Source organism: Zootoca vivipara, chromosome 9, assembly GCF_963506605.1.
Source record: "Zootoca vivipara chromosome 9, rZooViv1.1, whole genome shotgun sequence".
In the NCBI taxonomy this organism is placed as follows: Eukaryota; Metazoa; Chordata; class Lepidosauria; order Squamata; family Lacertidae; genus Zootoca; species Zootoca vivipara.
Window position 1 is genome coordinate 38,042,732 of NC_083284.1, and position 18,620 is coordinate 38,061,351.

The 18,620-nt window shown below is 40.0% G+C and overlaps 2 protein-coding genes across 12 annotated transcripts in view; one reads left to right on the plus strand and one right to left on the minus strand.

Moving 5' to 3' along the window:
• Nucleotides 1-7,185, plus strand: part of ARHGAP10 (Rho GTPase activating protein 10) — a 125,432-nt gene extending 118,247 nt beyond the window's left edge. For 2 of the 5 annotated variants that reach the window (XM_060278645.1, XM_060278646.1), the window contains one exon: nucleotides 5,781-7,185. In XM_060278645.1, coding sequence (XP_060134628.1) covers nucleotides 5,781-6,034 — 254 coding nt within the window. In that variant the 3' untranslated portion in view covers nucleotides 6,035-7,185. The other 3 variants (XR_009558139.1, XM_060278644.1, XM_060278647.1) reach the window with 3 other exon arrangements.
• A 7-nt stretch (nucleotides 7,186-7,192) lies between these two features.
• Nucleotides 7,193-18,620, minus strand: part of NR3C2 (nuclear receptor subfamily 3 group C member 2) — a 140,651-nt gene continuing 129,223 nt past the window's right edge. For all 7 annotated transcript variants that reach the window (XM_035114100.2, XM_060278641.1, XM_060278642.1 and 4 more), the window contains one exon: nucleotides 7,193-14,591. In XM_035114100.2, coding sequence (XP_034969991.1) covers nucleotides 14,436-14,591 — 156 coding nt within the window. In that variant the 3' untranslated portion in view covers nucleotides 7,193-14,435. The remainder of the gene's footprint in view (nucleotides 14,592-18,620) is intronic.

Genomic DNA, 18,620 nt, shown 5'->3' on the forward strand with positions numbered 1-18,620 from the left:
TTCCCCAAGGACAAAACTGCTGATTCAAATCTTACAGTAAAGAGATTGGTATTCCTTCCTTCCTTCCTAACCTGTTTTCGCCTGCGATTCTGCCTCTTCAAAGAAGAGGCTCCCATCTATGCATGCTTGTAGAGCAAGGGTAGGGAACCTTTTTCCCTCCTGAAAGCCACATTCCCTTCTGAGCAGTGAGCAGTGTTCCAAGGAGCATATGCAGAAGTGGGCAGAGCCCATCTCTGGGAAGCTCAAGCTCCTCCCAGTGCCCATTTGCATAGCTGGCACTTGGTTTTAATACATTGTTCAGAACAGAGCCAGCCACAATAATGATGGCGCCACATATAAAGTGGAGCCTGTGGGGGTGAAGGGAGTGCAAGGAAGATCATTGCTATCCTTTCTAGCTACAGGCACTTCTAAACATTGTCAAAATACTTTTAAAAGCCGCTTCTCTTCATTCATAGGTTTCCGAAAGGGGTGGAAGAACTGAGACAAATAAATAAATAAATAAATAAGTACCATGGTTATGTGATTCTGGCTATAGGCGCCAGTAGTCCTTAACTTCTTGGTAATCTGAAACCAAATGAGGTGAAAATGTATTGGAACTCTCACACATGCTAGATCTTGAAACTATAAGGATTGTTTTATTAGGGTGCAAGAACTGTTTGCGACAAGAACTGTTTTTTGGGGTAGAAACCACCGCCTGTTACTCAGACATACCGTACTCTACTTCTTGTGGCCTCTGTCCCAGAGGAAGCTACAACAAAGACATGACATATGTATCTTTAACTTCCCTAAAAAATGAATAGTGTGCATTCCTTCTTACCTCAAGTAGCTATTGTCATCATTGCAGGGTACTATAAAAGCGGGGGAATTGCCTCTTTGGTTGGCAATCACTTTAAGATAGTTCCTGGGGAACAATAAGTATCACCTGAGAGGATCTAATAAAAGTTTTTTTAACACCACCTCCACTTATTTTCTTGGAAAAAGCCAATGTGACAATGAGGTAACAGATAACTTAGTGAGAGTCTGGGCATCTCATTATCATGTGCATCTGCGAGCTAAGTTGCCAATGCAGTTTTAACATTTGGCAATGGAGGCAGAGGAGATTTAGTCCAAGCACTACTGACTAGTGCAGTATTCCACACAGTGCCCAAGAGCAAAGGGTGTTGTGAGGGACAGGGGATATCGCGAAGTCCCTCCCCTCCTGAGTTCAAGCCCATCCCCGAGTGCAGGGGAAAGCAGGGAGAGTTCCGATTCCAGTGGGGAAGCAGGAAGTCGTGTCCGAGGCTCAGACAAGGTAGCGGAGCCAGGGTCCCAGGTGGGACAGGAAGGGGCAAGCAAGGGGGGCAGACCCATCCCCCCAACTCCGGAATTGCGCAGAAAGCGGAGAGGGAAGAGGATGGGTCTCCCCAAGTTGTTATGTTGGAGAAAAACGCGCCAAACACCATTCGGAGGTTCTGATTCAAGCTGAGAAGATGTGTTCTTGTAAATAGCATTGCCTTCAGCACTGTAAATACGCAGCACCAATAAAAGATAAAATGCAGAGCTGTGTAGAGTCGTTACTCTGAAGTAGCCCGCTCCGGCCACTGTGACAGGTGTCATCAAGATAGCTTCCCTTTCATGTGTCATGAGGTGTCCACTTCATTGCAGCTACTGCTGTCATATCAAACACTTTCTCCACCATACAGGTTGTACATGCATATGATGTGATGTGCAAAAAAAAAGGGGGGGTCTCGGGTTCTCTTGGTGTCACCTCCAGTTAGAATAGCCTCAAAGTAACTTCCTTGAGGGAATAAAGGAAATGTGGCCCTCCAGACCCCTCTATCTGTTCCTTGGGACTCTGCTCTAGCCATACACACCCAGATCTCACCCTGCCCTGCTCCACACTCTCCTCAAGTGCTTTGTAGGGTGGGGTACTTGCAACTTCTGGTGGGAATGTTGCCTGCTGCACAGAGGTAAGAGAGACATCCGTAGCTCAGCCACTTTTGCTCCTGGCCTCACCCACTATTGGCATGTGGCCCCAGATTGTCCATGAAGGAATGGGTTTGGGAAAGGGTCCTCACCACTGGGGTCAAGAAAGTAGATAGATGCCAGTCAGCTGGCTCACACACATGCCCCCTTATGAGACTTTTGGAGTGTGCAACATAGGAGAAGCAAATCTAAGGAATACTAGAATGGTGTGGGTAAGAGTGAGCATGGCAGGGGGAGAGAATGGGCATGTGTGGTGTGTATGAATGAAAGGTGACTTCGTCTCCCTGCACCACAACTGCTTTCTCTGTGATAAATATAGGGTTGATATTTATAGATTTAAAAATATACTGCCAGGAAATAGTACAGCTCACTGAAGTGAAAGGACATATTTATCTTCCTTCTGCAAATCAAAACTACACATGAAGGCAATTTGTATTTGTTTAGAAATATGTCAGTTTTGAGGGAAAGGCTGTATGTCTTAGTGAGTAGATTTTCTTTATCATGGTTAGCTGAAGGACGATTGTTAAAACTTATATAATTATAGCTACAGAGGAGCTGATTTGTAGTGTAAGCTAAAGTGGCATAGTCCCTAAAACCATGTATTCCAGAGAGATCCCACAGACATCAAGCAGGATTATACCCTGCTCGCTTTGAAATTACTCCTGTGCCACCAATTTTAGTGGGACTAAAATAGCTTAAGTGATTCAAATGGAAGCCTAATAGACTCTGTGCAGTGCAAAGACATTTCAGTTAATGTGGCAGAAATTATGCATATAATTTGTTGCATACAGGCAGCCCCAGTGCAGAAGTGTCCACGTAAGCTCATTGATTTCAGTCTATACGGCCACAATCTCTCATGTTTTAGTCTTTATGTTGTATGAATAAAGCCGTGTTTCTAAAAGAGTCCAATTCTATTGTCATTAGCCAGACATAGTGCAGAAGAAATGCCTCATATAGGTTTGGGGTAGAGACAGATCTGTTGGGAGAACTGAGAACTGATTCTGAGAAAGTTATCAGCCAAGTTGAATGTGCCATGTTCAGAATTGCCTAAATTGGACCAGTAGGCATCCAAGCAAACCTTAGTTGTCATTAGTGATTCCCTAGCTCTCTTCCCTCACTAAAACTCAGTCTAAGTATGCGGAAATGAACTGAATGCATGCATACTCTTACCCTGGTCACCTATACCTCCTTCTGTTTCCTGTCTATTGCCTCTCCAGTTTCAAATTTTGGTATGTTGGCATCTTACCGTAGATACCTCTTTTTGATAGTCACTCTGTTAAGTACCATGCCCCTGGTGGTACTAGATTCAGGCAGGTAGCCATGTTGGTCTGACGCAGTTGAATTTTTTTTAAAAAAATTGTCCTGTAGCACCTTAGAGACTAAGTTTGTTCTGGGTGTGTTTTGTGTGCATACACACTTCTTCAGAAAGCTTATACCCAGAACAAACCTGGTGGTACTGTTAAACATGGATAGGTTCAACAGGTATGAAATGATCTGGTATACCTTTCTTGAGTTTAAATTTACTTCTGTGGACAAGAACTACTGAAGATGAGCAGATGTTGCATCTTCCATGAAGTAGTATTTAAACTCTGAGCTTCAGATAATGGCTAATTCACAAGGCCTCTCTTTCGCATCTATGATGGCCTTTTCTTTCACAAGGCCTCTCTTTCGCATCTATGATGGCCTTTTCTTGGGGAACATGAGCATTCTGCTCTGCAGTTGAGGACCAGTAGGGACCAGTAGGGAAGTCACTATGGTCTAAACCACTGAGCCTCTTGGGCCTGCCGATCAGAAGGTTGGCGGTTCGAATCCCCGCAATGGGGTGAGCTCCTGTTGTTCGGTCCGAGCTCCTGCCAACATAGCAGTTCGAAAGCATGTCAAGTACAAGTAGATAAGTAGGCGGGAAGGTAAATGGCATTTCCGTGCACTGCTCTGGTTTTGCCAGAAGCGGCTTAGTCATGCTGGCCACATGACCCGGAAGCTGTACGCCGGCTCCCTCGGCCAGTAAAGCGAGATGAGCGCCGCGACCCCAGAGTCATTCGCGACTGGACTTAGCTGTCAGGAGTCCTTTACCTTTACCTTTACCTTTTTATGTCACCAGTGCAAGCATTTTCAGCCATGCAGTGAACCGGGACATGTCTTTATGGCTTCACCACCGCATACATTTTCCTATCTTGGTGCTAGGACAAAAGCACTACATGTGAATAAAAAAAAGCTGTGTTTTCTTTCTTTCTTTCAAAATTAAATGGCCAGTTGAACTGTAAACAATGTTGGTATATCCATTACCTTGTCACTGACAAGAGACTCCTGTTAGCTTTATGGTGCAAAATAAAGGCTGCTTAGTATGGATAAAATAGGACCAATTATAATTTAACCTTTAAGATAATTGCTGGCAGAAGTAGTCTGTCTAATATGTTTGTATCCCGATTAATGTGTATTCACCTGTACTGTCTCGGCAATCTTAATATGTATGTCGCAGTGTGTCAGCTGCTGTGAAGGAACTTTTTAGAGACCCAATTGCGGGGATGTGGAATCAGTCCATTTAAAAGGTGTGCTTACCCTATGCAGTGAAAATTAAAAAGCGTAAATGTTATGCCAATTATAGTTTTTTTAATCTTCTATTTGAGAGTGGTATTTTTCTAGGTATTCCTTTTGATATTCAAAACTTTCCATTGTGAGTTATGTTGTGTGTCCCCCCCCCAAAAAAAGTAGCATCAGTGTAAATATCTATTTTGTGATTTTGAAGCTGTGTGCATCAAACATTTGTAAAGACTATGGTCCACCTTGCCAAGTGGGAGTGATAATGGCTTCATTATCCTCCTACAAACCATTTGTATTAAGTATACAGTTACTGCAGTGTTTGCTGTGCTACCTATAGATTTGCGTTGGTGTTGTTTGCAAAACTCTTAGTAACTTAATGTGTGGGATTAGAAAAAGTGAAGGCCAGCCCCAAAGATCTTTGGGAGAACCAGTGAGTTCCTGGGTGGACAAAGGGTTCCTGTTTGATTCAGTATAAAAAACAAGTACATTTGTACATTCCTATGGCATCCCCGGTATTACTAGGAATGAAGGAATATTTATTTATTTAGGTGCCTCCCGCGTGAGAAGATATCTGCAATCATTTCTTCTTCCAAATACTGAAATTTCTTTAAATTGCCTGTTACAAGGTTTCATCATCAGACTGGCTATTCTTGTGATCTGTTAGAAAACAGAAGATGGTACCAATCTTACGTTAAAAAGTTGGCGAAGCTTGGTTTTGGGGGGCATTTTTGAGACCCACATTCCTACTTTTGTATCTCTAATAAGCCTTTAAAGGCAGTCTTACCTCTTAGCTCTGTTTGGAGTTTCATCTTCAAATAGCAATAGTATTAAATGGTACAAGTTCCTGTGTCTTTCCTTGCTGATAGTGGTGAAACAGAAGGATGGGGTGGGGAATGCAGATCAAATGATGGGTAGGGAAACGTTGAAGCAGCCCTTTCGCTCCCACTGATCACCAAATCCTCAAGATTCCACCCTCCTTAAAGTACTGTCGCTGAAGGGGGGGGATCTATCATGAAAAAGACTCATGCAAGTGCGCTTATCATGTAGTTTGCCCCTCATACAAGTCTGCAATTAAAGTAGTTCGGGGGGGGGGAGAGAGAGAGACTCAAAAGACCCCCTCTGTCTGTCTGTGATTGTGAGTAAAAGAGTTTCATGGACTGTCTTAAGCTGTATCGTTGACTTCCAGCTGTACAATTCTGTGATTCTGTGACTTCTGTCATAAATAGTGTATTAATAGGAGTGTGTCTGTTTTCTCCCCTCTTTCAACAGTGCAGTTTTCACGGGAACCTGGCTGGCTGGAAGGAACACTAAATGGGAAGAGAGGACTCATTCCCCAAAACTATGTCCAGTTTTTTTAGTTTTCTTCGTTGAATGCCTGGAAGGTGTACATGGTATCCATGGATTTTATGATTCAGTTGCTTCTCTTTGGCTTCACCTATTTTTAATCAGTTCAGGACCTGACAATGAGATGGAAGACCTTCATCCGTATAAAGACTTAATATTTTGCCAAATAGGACTTGCGCAGTAATTTTATATGGGGAGGGGAAAGGGTGGGTAATTTTAAAAATAGTACTTTAGGTTTGTAAAGAGTCATAATTATACATATATATGTTTGTAAGATGAATGTTAAATCAAAAAAAAGACTTGATTGTGCAGTATTTACTTCTACTCTTAACAATCTGAGACGTTTGAATCCTTTCTGGTTCCAACCCAGTCCCCTTTAAGCCTGACTTACCCACCTTATTGAAAAAGTTGGGGAAATGTTGGTAGTTCAGTATAAGCTGGTATCGTTGTGAGGGTTACAGCAGGCTACTACAGTGTTAATTGTCAATTTAGTTTAGTTTTCCCTCATTTGGAAAGGGAGGAATTTAGCTGGCGAAAGCATCATTAATTTACACTCACAGGAAGGAGGAATAAAATACAGCTTTCAAATATCCACAGTGGTGCAGATAAATTTATACAAATTATATGGCTTCACTTATGATATATTTTAAAGGCACATATATGATCCTCTTGAGTTCTGTAGGTTTCCTCCTACCTTCAACTTAGTGGAATCAGGACATCTTGTTCTCTATTAATGCTGTGGAAAGTATGTTTACTGTTTCTGATAATCTGTTGACGGAAGTTCACTTTTACATAGGCTCAAACTAGTAGTAGCATGCAGAGTTACTTTTTTCTTTCCCATGAGACAAGTCCCAAAACTGACATGGAGGAATTGGAAGGAGAACTGCTTAACTCTTCTCCCACAACTATTTCCCTAACCCCCCCCCCACACACACACACAAAGAAACCCTCTACCCTTCATCTTCAAGCAGCTGGATGGAGGGAACTTTTTTTACCAGAAAAAAAACCCTAAAAGGGAAAGATTTAAGGAACCTGCCCCCCACAAGACTGCTTTTGGATTTATTTATTTATTTTAAGTTTGATACACTTGACTATGTATCACATCTACTTTGAGTCTTAGTTGTTCATGTAACTTTGTGTACAATCAGGGATAATTTATGCACTGCTTATTTCCAACAGAATAACGGAAAGGCTGTCAACTGCCAGTTTCACATCACAGTTAATGTGAAAAGAAAGAAGCTTCACTTTACTGCAATATACTGTTCATTCATGATTGTAAGTTTTCACATGTATTATTAATTTGCTATGACCAGAGTTGTTTAAATACAACACTTTTTTAAAAAAAGGATTTGTTTTCTTCTGCCTCTGGGTTTGATGGAACTACTTAAACAGAAGTATTCAGATTATGCTTCCTGTATCCAAACACATCACTTTGCCTGCCACGTAATTGATGACTCTCAGCCCAAAGCGCAAACTTGTGAAAAGTATTAGGTCTGAATTGACTTTAAAATGATATGACTAACAATTATCCCTGCGACGGGGTGAGCTCCCGTTGCTAGGTCCTTGCTCCTGCCAACCTAGCAGTTCGAAAGCACGTCAAAGTGCAAGTAGATAAATGGGTACTGCTCTGGCGGGAAGGTAAACGGCATTTCCGTGCGCTGCTCTGGTTCGCCAGAAGCGGCTTAGTCATGCTACCCACATGACCCGGAAGCTGTACGCCGGCTCCCTCGGCCAATAAAGCGAGATGAGCACTGCAACCCCAGAGTCGTCCACGACTGGACCTAACGGTCAGGGATCCCTTTATCTTTACCTAACAATTATATTATGAAGTAAGTATTTCTGGGCTACAGTCCACTTCACCGATAATTGTCTAATAAATTGTTAGCCTCTAGAGTGCCACAAGACTCTTAAGTCTTTTGCAGCAAAAACAATAATTAGGTGATCCCTCTATTAACTGTTTTAATAGGGTGTCAGTTGAGGAACAGAAAGCCCAATCCCTGATTCCCAACCCCCCTTTAAAAATACATGCATTAAATGTTTTGAAGGCCTTGGTCCCAGTCAACAGATTCCTAATTGTGCCAGGAAGCTGCCTGTTGGCAGACCATCATCACCAGCTTTGACAAGGGGTTTCATGTATTTGGGACAATTCACTAACCAACTGAAGCAGAGCAGCTATGGGTCCTAATTCAGCGCCAGTTGCTATGTATACATCCCGGAATGTTTTTTTTAAGCCTGGTGGTGGTATGCTTTTCCACACACATGAACTGATGGAGCAAAGAAAGCTACAAGTAGTAGAAACTTGGATTTACAGCTGCTGTTGCTGAGGAGATCCTATCCACCCCAAATGACTATCATTTTTATTCTGAAAAACAGCAGAGACAGAGCCCCATTAGATCTGTTTGGCCTTCCATATACCTTGCTTACCAGATACGTATTTGTGGGAATTTAACTCCTAAACCAAAATTGGTTCACATAATCATAGGCTGTATATCAGACACCCCCAAACTCGGACCTCCAGATGTTTTTGGAACTACAACTCCCATCATCCCTAGCTAACAGGACCAGTGGTCAGGGGTGATGGGAATTGTAGTCCCAAAACAGCTGGAGGGCCGAGTTTGGGGATGCCTGCTGTATATCTTACAGGCAGGGATTTTAATGAAATGACATAATCTGCTTTAAGAGTACACTTACTACTAAATAAATAGACAGTAAATATTTTACCTGTGCAAACTCCTTAACTAATGGCAAAAAAATCTTTTAGAAGAGCTTTGTCTACCTAAAGGTTGATTAAAAAAACACACTTCACAGTTACTATACTTTCAGATTATTTTCTTTAATGAGGTTTAACTGACAATCATTGTCTGTTCTTTTGCCCAGAACTATAAGGCCCTCAGAGTGTTCGCAAATCATTTCCAGATGGTGCAGTTGTGATCCAATGTACTTCTACCTCCCTGGTCCAACTGGAACTCTCCCAGGCTGTGGGGCATTAATATACTTCTTTGTGTCTGAGGCTATAATCTTTGCCAGATAGCTTTAAGGTGATTCTACTTGGGAGATCATCAAGCAGTTAGGAAATGTGACCAAAAACAGTGCAGATGCTTGCAGAGTAATGTAATGGAAATCAGATTCTCTTCTTTTCCAACTGTTAGAAGGCCATGGTGGTAGGAAGAAAGTGAGGCACACGTTATGGATGTAAGTCATTTCACTCTTTCTCACTACTGCTGTAAAGAATGTGCATAGCATGAACAGAATTGTACCTTACGGCCTAGCCCTGAGCGTTTAGTGCAACCATGAAAGGTGCTGTTTGCAGAGTTTCTGCATGTTGAGTGACCTCTGCATGGAGAAGAAGCCCGCACATCTTCCAGATTCGCAGTGAGATTGGATGTGGGGAGCTGTCAGCAAGCATCCTGCTGCTCCATACAATCGTATGTATGTGGGGCAGAAGGGGGTTGGGGGAGTGCTGATTTGAAGGGGAACGTGGAAAGTCGAGGTAATAGACAACTTTTTGGTGCCAACTTACCTCTTGGTCATGCTACTTTGTGACAGTACAACAACTAGGCTGAAATCATAGAGGGAGAGAGAGAAGCATAGGTGATACTTAAGTGTTTTAGGGAGGATATGTATACGGTATGTGCGGACAAAACATTCAGAGGCTGGTTCCGACTCCAATATTATTACTTTTACTTTTGCCACCCCAAATCTGGTGGTTAACTTTGGGGGGGGTGCATTTTGCCAGCAAATTAAAAAACCAGCTGAGCCCTGTACTCTCGATTTGCGTAGTGAGTCTCTGGTATTACATGCAGAGGTTTCTGACAAGATGATGGTCACATAGAAACTCTCCATGCCAGGTCAAAGGAGATCACCCATTCAACCAATTAATGGCTGCCCTGCCGGGACTACAGCGAAGCCTTTCTCCTGCTTTGTCCCCATGATATAGATTGTGGGTAGCTTGACCTTCAGTATTATCTGCAAAGGCAGAATTGCTTCCTTAGTATTCTATTGAATATTATTTTAGAAACGTCGTCCAATTTTCTCTTAAACCAATGGGTGTGTTAATTATGATAAGTATATCAAATAGGTCAAAAAAGTAGCAGCCAGTTTTGGAGAAGTCTTATTCCCAGCAGCATATGTATAAAACGGTTCAGATGTTGAGAGAAATGCTCATGGTGCTTTTTCTTTCAGCTTTGGGCTTTCGTTGGCATTGGGCATGGTTTAAACATCTTTGCCAAGTTGCCCCACACCAAAGGCTCTGTGAAAGGCACGCCTTTCAGTGTCTCCCCTGTTCAGTGTTTCATGAAACATTCCTATCTCCAGCCCACACTGGCAATCATGTCCATTTCCAATGGGAAATCCAGCGATGGGCTCCCTTCAGAAGCCATCTGCCATGTGGTGCTGAATTAAGGATACAACCCTAAGGGTAACATGCTCCAATACTGGCTTCATGGAGCCAAATGGGAGTTAACCTCCAAGTAAAATTATTAGGATGAGGCAGTTAAGGGCAATTTGTGCCAGTCTACAATATCAGGGAGATTACCTGAATGGTGGAGCCCATCATTTGCACCATCAAAGCCCTTGTTACTACAGAGGCAGGTGTTGCAAATAAGATTTACAAAAACTGCATAATGTATCTAATTTCACTCAAGGGCATTTCCTCAAAGAAACAGATGTGTCTTCAGGTTAGTGTGGTTGATATCAAAGCGCATGGAATACCGGGAATCACACCACTTTAATTTGTGTATATTTATACAACTTATAAAAAATTATGTACTTAAAGACATTAACATAAAGGCCAAACAGTAATCTTCTATTTATTCAAAAAGTTGAAACATACAGAAGCAAGCCCCTAATTGTTAATGCATTATTATGCATAGGTGTCGTTTTACATCATAGTTGCTGCCTGCTCTATATTTTTCATCTAGCATTATATAATCAGGACACAATCTGCCAAGAACTACTTCTGCACAAGTGCAAAGTTCCCAGAGGAATGTGCTCTTCAACTCCATGAACTCTGAAACATAACTGAGAATCCTGGCATTGTAACTGCTGCCTATCAGGTTATTCACCTGCCAGATGAAATTGCACCCTCCTGCGCTCTCGCTCTCTCTTTCTCCCCCCTCCCCCTCTATAAAAAGTCACATTTTTAATAGACAATCAAAAGTGCATTAAATGTAGAATGGGTTAAATTCATAAAAGGTTTTTTTTTAAGTCAGTGAAAATACCACCCTGTGAATTAGATTTTTGCATTATTGATTATAAAGTATATTTTATTAAGATGTTGATATTGCAAGCTTTTAGTCCTTTTTCTCTTTTGTTCTGTGCAACAAAATGGTTACACACTGCAATGCAATGTTATTCTTGAAATACCCACTGCAGTAAATTAAAACTATTTTACATTTTTTACTTAAGAATACAATATTCTTGCTGTATATTTTCAGTCATTCATAGCCACAAAATCATTACACTCGATCAACACAATTTATCATTTTGACATTTTGAAGTTAACTTTTATCTTATTTTGCAGGAGACAGATGCCTGTTTCATTCTAAAGTACAATGTACTCCTGATTCCTTCCTTTTTTCATTTTTCATTTTTATTATTTCTAAGCAATAATCAGTGGTTTCATAAACAGGTGATTAAAGTAAAGGATTTATTATAATCTGCTTACAATTGTTTGCAAAGACAGACATATATTTTGCATAAAGATATAAACTGTTTTTAAAACTAATGTAGTGTTTTACTTATGACATTTCTGTGAATTATGAATTGTACCAAACCAAGATTATATGCAATAAGGTACAAAAAATAATAGCAATCAGACAACAACGTGAATTGGGACAGACATCTAACAGTGGATTTTTTTAAAAAAAGAATATGGCTTTAATATTTTAATTAGGCAAAGTTACTTCGTGATAAAAAAAGATTCAGTAACTTTGTTTAATAAAAAAATGCAGCACCATACTGCGTTTACCACAAACCTGAATAATTTGAAATTCCAATTTCAGTATGGTTTTAAAAAAACAGTAAATGAAAGGGAGATTTGTGACCACTTCAATATAAACAACCAGTCTGCATGCGGTGTATTTTTATCACTTTAGAAGAGCAGCTTTCATATTGCTGTGCAGATCAAAGGAGCTGATTTATGAATTAGATTTCTAAAACTGCAAATAATATATGCATGTGTAAATTGACTCTTTCTGAGCGTACCTTAACAGATTTCCCATTCAATGAGACATGTGACTTAAAAATAGTAGTAGTAATGTTTGCATCCTGTTTATGAGATGCAAACATTCAAATTTCTGAATCTAATGCACACTTGATTATTGAGAGTTTGCGGGCAGGATACAAAGAGACTTTGTAAGGAAACCTTGGGCTTCTTTTTCTTCTCTCTATGCCACATAGAAAACCACTTTGAAACTGAGGGCACTTTCAAAAGCAGCTTATGATACATCAGTGGAATCTGTTGTTCAACTGGGGGAGGGAAAATCCCACCGGGCAATGCCTACTGGAGGTCTTTGAATCCCAGACTTTAAGATTTCTTTAATTTTCACAAACTTTACCTAGACACAAGTTTACCAGAAGTATAACTCTGACAATTATTCTCTTTACATTTGTATTTAATATCAATGGTCATAGGAAATGTTGCTATAATGCAGCCTCCAATGTTTAAATTATTTATAAAATGTATAAGGTTGATCACTCCAAGAAAGATACATTTTTCATCATCTCAGTTCATAAAGTAAGTCTTGAGAGAAATCCAGATTAAAGGCTCATGCCTAATGTTGTTAGCTATGTTTTAGCACTGATTTGTAAAAGTGTTATGGTATTAATATTAAGTTACTAACTAGTTGAGCAGTAATTCTAAACATAGTTACAAGGAAATAATTTGTACTAAGTCAGTAGCACATAATTCCAAATAAGTAGGTTTATGATCTAGTCCAAATTTGTCAATAGTGTATCTTCTTTCACATAATTATATCATTCCAAAATTTTATCTAGTATGTGTGTTGAAATTTATTTTCTCACATTTTTAGCTCCATTTTTTGTAGTTTATGTACATTCCAGATTGAAAAGGAGAAGCAAAACAACAACAAACCAACCCCACTATTATTATTTAGCTCTCCCTTTTAGCCACAATATTAGACACCCAAACTGTCCCACTGAAATCAAGGAGTGCAGATAAGTGTGTATAGGATTTCAGCCTAGCTGTGTGTGGGATTGCAGCCTTGGAATAAAACAGATTGGCAGGCAGAATCTCACCTTGTCCCAGGACTGACGAGCCTTTGAGAAGACTGTAGGCACAACCCAATAGGATACTGTCCTCAGGAAGCTGTACTGAAATGTATGAAGTACTGTATGCTTCCACATCTTCATTCACATCAGCGAGACAATTTCTTAGTGGGTTGTGCCCTTTGGAGTCTATCTTGGTAGATGTGAAATGTGCAGAAAGCTGCAAACACAGCTAGCTAGAGGCATGGAGCAGAACTCTTGTGTGCTAGAGTCATGTAAAAGCAGACAGATACTATGGATGAAAATGGACAAAAAGGAAGTGCAACTGAAAATGGCTATGGGTGGTTATTTACAGCAGACACTGTCAGATGGTAAATTAGATACGATGCTAAAAAGGCACAGCTTTCCCTTTCTGAAATACACTGTAAACGGTTCATTATGCATGCAGAACAATTCACTTTACAAAAAAAATTACCTTGTGTTTAGACAAAAAGAGTAATTAAATAGTCTCCAGCAAAATAGAATTCTTCCAAAAATACTTTCCCATTCATCCTATTAACCATTAAAGATTTTTAGGTCTCATTTACAAAAGTTCCTTATACCATTTTTTCCCCAGGTCCTTCAATTTATACATACAGCAATGTACAATACAGCAAAAGACTGCGAAAAATTATTGGTAAAGCCAGCACAATAGATACTAGAAATCGAAACTGAGGCATTTGTTTTAACATCTTATCCTTTCAAGTTAAATAATAAATGAACACTTAACACAGTGTAGATCATCTGTGATGGATAATATGGGATAACAAATGCCGCAGGTTAATATACCAAGATTATTCCACACCAAATGCTCCATTATTTATTTTACACATCCAGGGATTTTGTGTGTGTGTGTGTGTGTGTTTGTGTGTAGTACAATTATTAATGCCCCATATTGACTTTATGTGCAAACCAACAGTAAGCTTTTCAAAAGTTCATATTAGTCCTTGAACCCTTTTAAAACAAGCAAACAATACCGGAAACTACATGGCATATTTAAAATGTTCATCTCTTAAAATATCAAAATCAAAGAGTTATTTGACTAGATATGGCTTTTCATCCAGAGGAACAGGAACATTTTTTTCTCCTAAATGTTGGGTTATTGGGGGGAGATGCATTTTGACGACTTTGCTCGTCTAGTTCACGTAAGCTGCTTTCCATCCTCCAAACCCTGGCTATGGTTTTCAGACTATTTAGAGACCATTGAACAATTTTGTATAGCATGTTTTAAATGTTGGCTTCTTGGGTCCTTCATGGGTGTGGAATAGCACAGGGAAACTTAAGGCAAAGTTTTTTTTCTTCCATTAAGACATTTTCTGTCACTTCCTGTGGAAGTAGAGGGGCTTGGCATTCCCAGATTCCACCTTGGGCAACTGGTCACTGATGATTTCTACCAGCATGGCTGGAAACTCCACTTTCAGAGCTTGAGACTCTCGGAAGGTGTAGAAACAGAATTCCAACAAATCGCTAACAAGCTGAAATGCAACAGGGGAAAAAGGTCAGGAATGGTGTGCATTGAAATTGACGTAGAAAGTCTTCATAATGCAAAAAAAAAAAAAAAACAGCGTTAAGAAACAATTTTTCTTAATAGAATAGGTATCCGACAAAGACCAGAAAGTAAGCTCCCGACCCACCACTCATATGTGGATGTGCTAGTAAAGAGTAGTTTGAAGTCAGAGAAATTTCGTTCCGATTAATTCCCACAGAAATCAATGTGAGCTAAGCAGGTTGTTGTTCTGGTTTATGGCAAATGAATTCTTGTTCCAATCATGTTGTGTGTGTAAAACAAATGGAACCTTTGGTTACAGAAGAGCTCCTTTTTTCAAACTCCTTCTATTCTGACTATGACTTCATTGGAGAGCTCCCATCACCAGCAACCACAATTTCTTCTATACTTCCGATTAGGGCAGTTCACAACATAAAAATTAAGAACAAACCAAACCAGACATGCCTCTGAATATAAAGCCAGATTTTAAACAGCACCTTTAATTCCTGAATAAGATTTTATGCACACTGGCAAAAGAGCACACGTAGGAGCTATGTTGCTAAGACCACATGGGGCTGTCTACAAAGAATAAGAGATTTCTAAAAGGAGTCCTATGATCAGACCTTTGGGGCCCAGTTTGTGCTCTCTGACCGGAGAAGGGATTTGTTGCTTTGTGCATGTCCCACCTTCCATTTTTAGAAGTTGCTCATTTATTCTGAGCCTGCTTTCTGGGTCTGGAAGTTTGGCTAATGAACAGTTTTGAATAGATGCAGGTTTCTTTTCTATAAAATCTTATTTATTTTTATTTTACTTCATTCCCTTGTGAGACTCAAATCTTGCAATTCCAATTTTAACATTCTCCCTTTATTTTTTACATGAACCTATTTACCATTTGGATGATGCTGAAGCCTTTACACTAGATCCTGAGTTCATCTTTCTCAACTTTGCCCCGGGTCCAAAAAAAATAGTTTATTTTATCGCTGCTGGGATTGGTAGCTAAACCCCACCCACCCCTTAATCTTTAGGTTGCACTGTTGTAAGGCTATGGATTTAGTAAGCTTTTAACTTGTTTGAACAGGTGGAAGGTTATGAGCAACCAATTAAGGGCTTAGTATTATATATGCCTTATTGGTAGCTGCTGGGGGAATTATTTTTATTTGCCTATCTAATATTTTCCATTTATAAATTAATTTGTACATTCTTTCTATTCTTATCTGATCCCTTTCTGATTACCACCCCTAGCTCACTGGAGCAAACTAAATGGAGTGGAAATTTATGAACCTACTTTCAATAATAATTTGTGTCTTATCAATTGAGCTTTCTTTATGTTTTCTAGATTTTAGGACCAGTCATAAATTCTAATGATTCCCTGTGTGTGTGTGTGTGTGTGTGTGTGTGTGTGTGTGTGTAGTTATTTCGGTGGAAGACCAACAAATGGTTCTTCCCCATTCTTATCAATAGAAATAACAATTGTGCAATGCAATTAAGTCAATGTGGTCACTGTGGTTTTCATTGTTCCAGGGCTGGATTTCAGGCTTAGAATCTCCAAACAAAAGCCATCATTTTAATGCATTTTCTTTTCATTAAGCCATGGCCTCAGCATGACCCAAAATCAAGGATGCTGGACTGTGTTAGGGGCTGCAGGTTCCCCATCCCTGGTCTAACTTTCCCCATGTGATCAATTCAGTCTCCTTCATTGGCAGTACACCATGCTAGACCCCCATGCTGTTCCCTCAGGAGTAACATTTTAAGAGCCAGCTGGTGGATACAGTGCAGAGGAGTGTTGGAAAAGCCCTAATCCGCCAGTGGGGGTTTCTCTCCCTTTCAGAGAAAAAAATCAGAAGCATTACCTGATACCAGGTAGGCTTCAGTTGAAGTCTGTTCTCTAGTTGCAGGCTTTTCTAAACAGTTTTCTACATTTCACTCCCCACTGAATGTATCCCTATATAGCTGTGCTTCTGTACTGCTTTTTGTGTTAGCAAGTGATCAGTTCAATTCAACCAGTAAGACACTATATCAGCACCTAAGCTGTCACCCATTCTCTCCAACCCAAAGTGGTATAACATGCATTTCTGCATCCATATCAGATGCCTGCTGATATTTTTGTGTCTCTGAATTTGGTGGGGAGCTTGAGCATAAAATCCTTCTGAAATGGATGGGAAAGGGACCCCCAATTGTTTCAAGTCTATACAGTGCTCAATTCATAATTTTATTCGTTTACATTTTTAGAAGGAATTGCCATTATGTCACATTGAAACATTTATTTTTGGTGGAGGAGGAGGAGGACTAACTAGAGCGTTGACACACACACACACACACCCCATGACACAAACTATTTGAATGCAAAATTACTTAAGTATTTACCTGCAATTATTTTTTTTATACAGGCTATGCTCCAGTCACTGCCCCTACAAGGCATCATACCCTAATGTTCTTAAGCATGTCTTGCAGGTGGGACTTAATGCATAGAATTGAGATACGAATCCTACTGACTAAGGGGCCTTAAATCAGCACAAATCTGCCTTAATCAGCATTGTGACCTCTGCAGGCCTGAATTCAAGCTGTTCTATAATTGCTTTGTTTTGTTTTTAGGGGCTCTGTAAATAAAGTTGCTGATGCTTTAAAAGTCTTACTTGCTTACCTTTCCTTTCATGGATTTTTTCCCCACACCTTGGCATATTTTTTTGCATGCACATATGTTCACCATGTGGTAGGCCAGCTAGAACCACTGTGCAAGACAAAATATTTCCCTCCGCTTGTACTCCCTATATTACGGAGTATTGTGTTGCCTTAATTTTGTTTCTATTCTACATTCCCACAAGCTGCAACCCACATACCCAGGAGTCAGTCCCATTGAAATCAATGGGCTCCATGTAACCCATAGACAATTCCAGCATTAGAACATAAAAGCAGCCTGCAGGATCCGGCTAATTGGTCCATCTAATCCAGCACCCTATTTTCATGGTAGCCAGCCACATACCTATAGGATGTCAGGAAGGAGACCAAAACTCAACAGCACTTGTGATTCTTAGCAACTAGAGTTCAGAGACATACTGCTTCTGTTTCAGTATCTGTTACAATTTTAGGTAAACTATTGGTACTATGGTATATAACATGCTGAGATTATGCTGAGATTTGCTAACTCAGACGATTTTGGACAAGAGCACACATGACAGACCTCCCTGAGCTCTTTCCTTCTTCAGAAGACAATAGGTTGGAGTCAGCAAAACATTACTCATTTAAGTAGACCCGTTTAAATGAGTGAACATTGACTAACTTAGGCCCATGAATTTTAGAGGGTCTACTCTGTGTGAAACAATGCCACCCTCTTATTTCTCCCTGACACATTGGTTGGCATTAAACTTAAATTTTACTCCGAGTAGATAGACTGAAATCAATTCATAATATAAAGCTAGCTCTATGGATTTTAATGGGTCTATTGTCAGCATAGCTTCATTGAATACCTCTCAACAGGCTTCCATATGCGCAGAGATTCTGACATGGGGGAACACCACATGAAAAGCTTTTCTCAGCAGTGTCCCCCAACACATGTCAGGCAGTACAACAACCCATAAATAAGGGTTATTTCCCCTGGTGTTTGTTAAATTCCGTCCAATTATATATGGAGAGTATAATTAATTCTGGCTCTGAAAATATATGATGCACTTTTTTACTGGCACAGTTCAAAATATTGCACACACACACACCACCCCAACTTTCACAGGCAGCTTGCTACATAATACAGTAAATCTGAAGCATTTGAACTGATGCTGACTTGGATTCACTGACTTCAATGCAACTACTGGCTTGAATCCAAGGACTTTAACTAATCTGGTTTGCAGAGCAAGCTGATGTTGAGCAGAAAAACATCTACTCCCCCCCTCAAAAGCAAAAGCTAGTCCCAAAGGAATGAGCTGTTACTGCAGTACTAATAATACTCTGACTCCCACCGAGATATTTCAGTGTTTTAATTAACAGCACATTACTTGACAAATAATTCCATATGTATGTTCTGTAA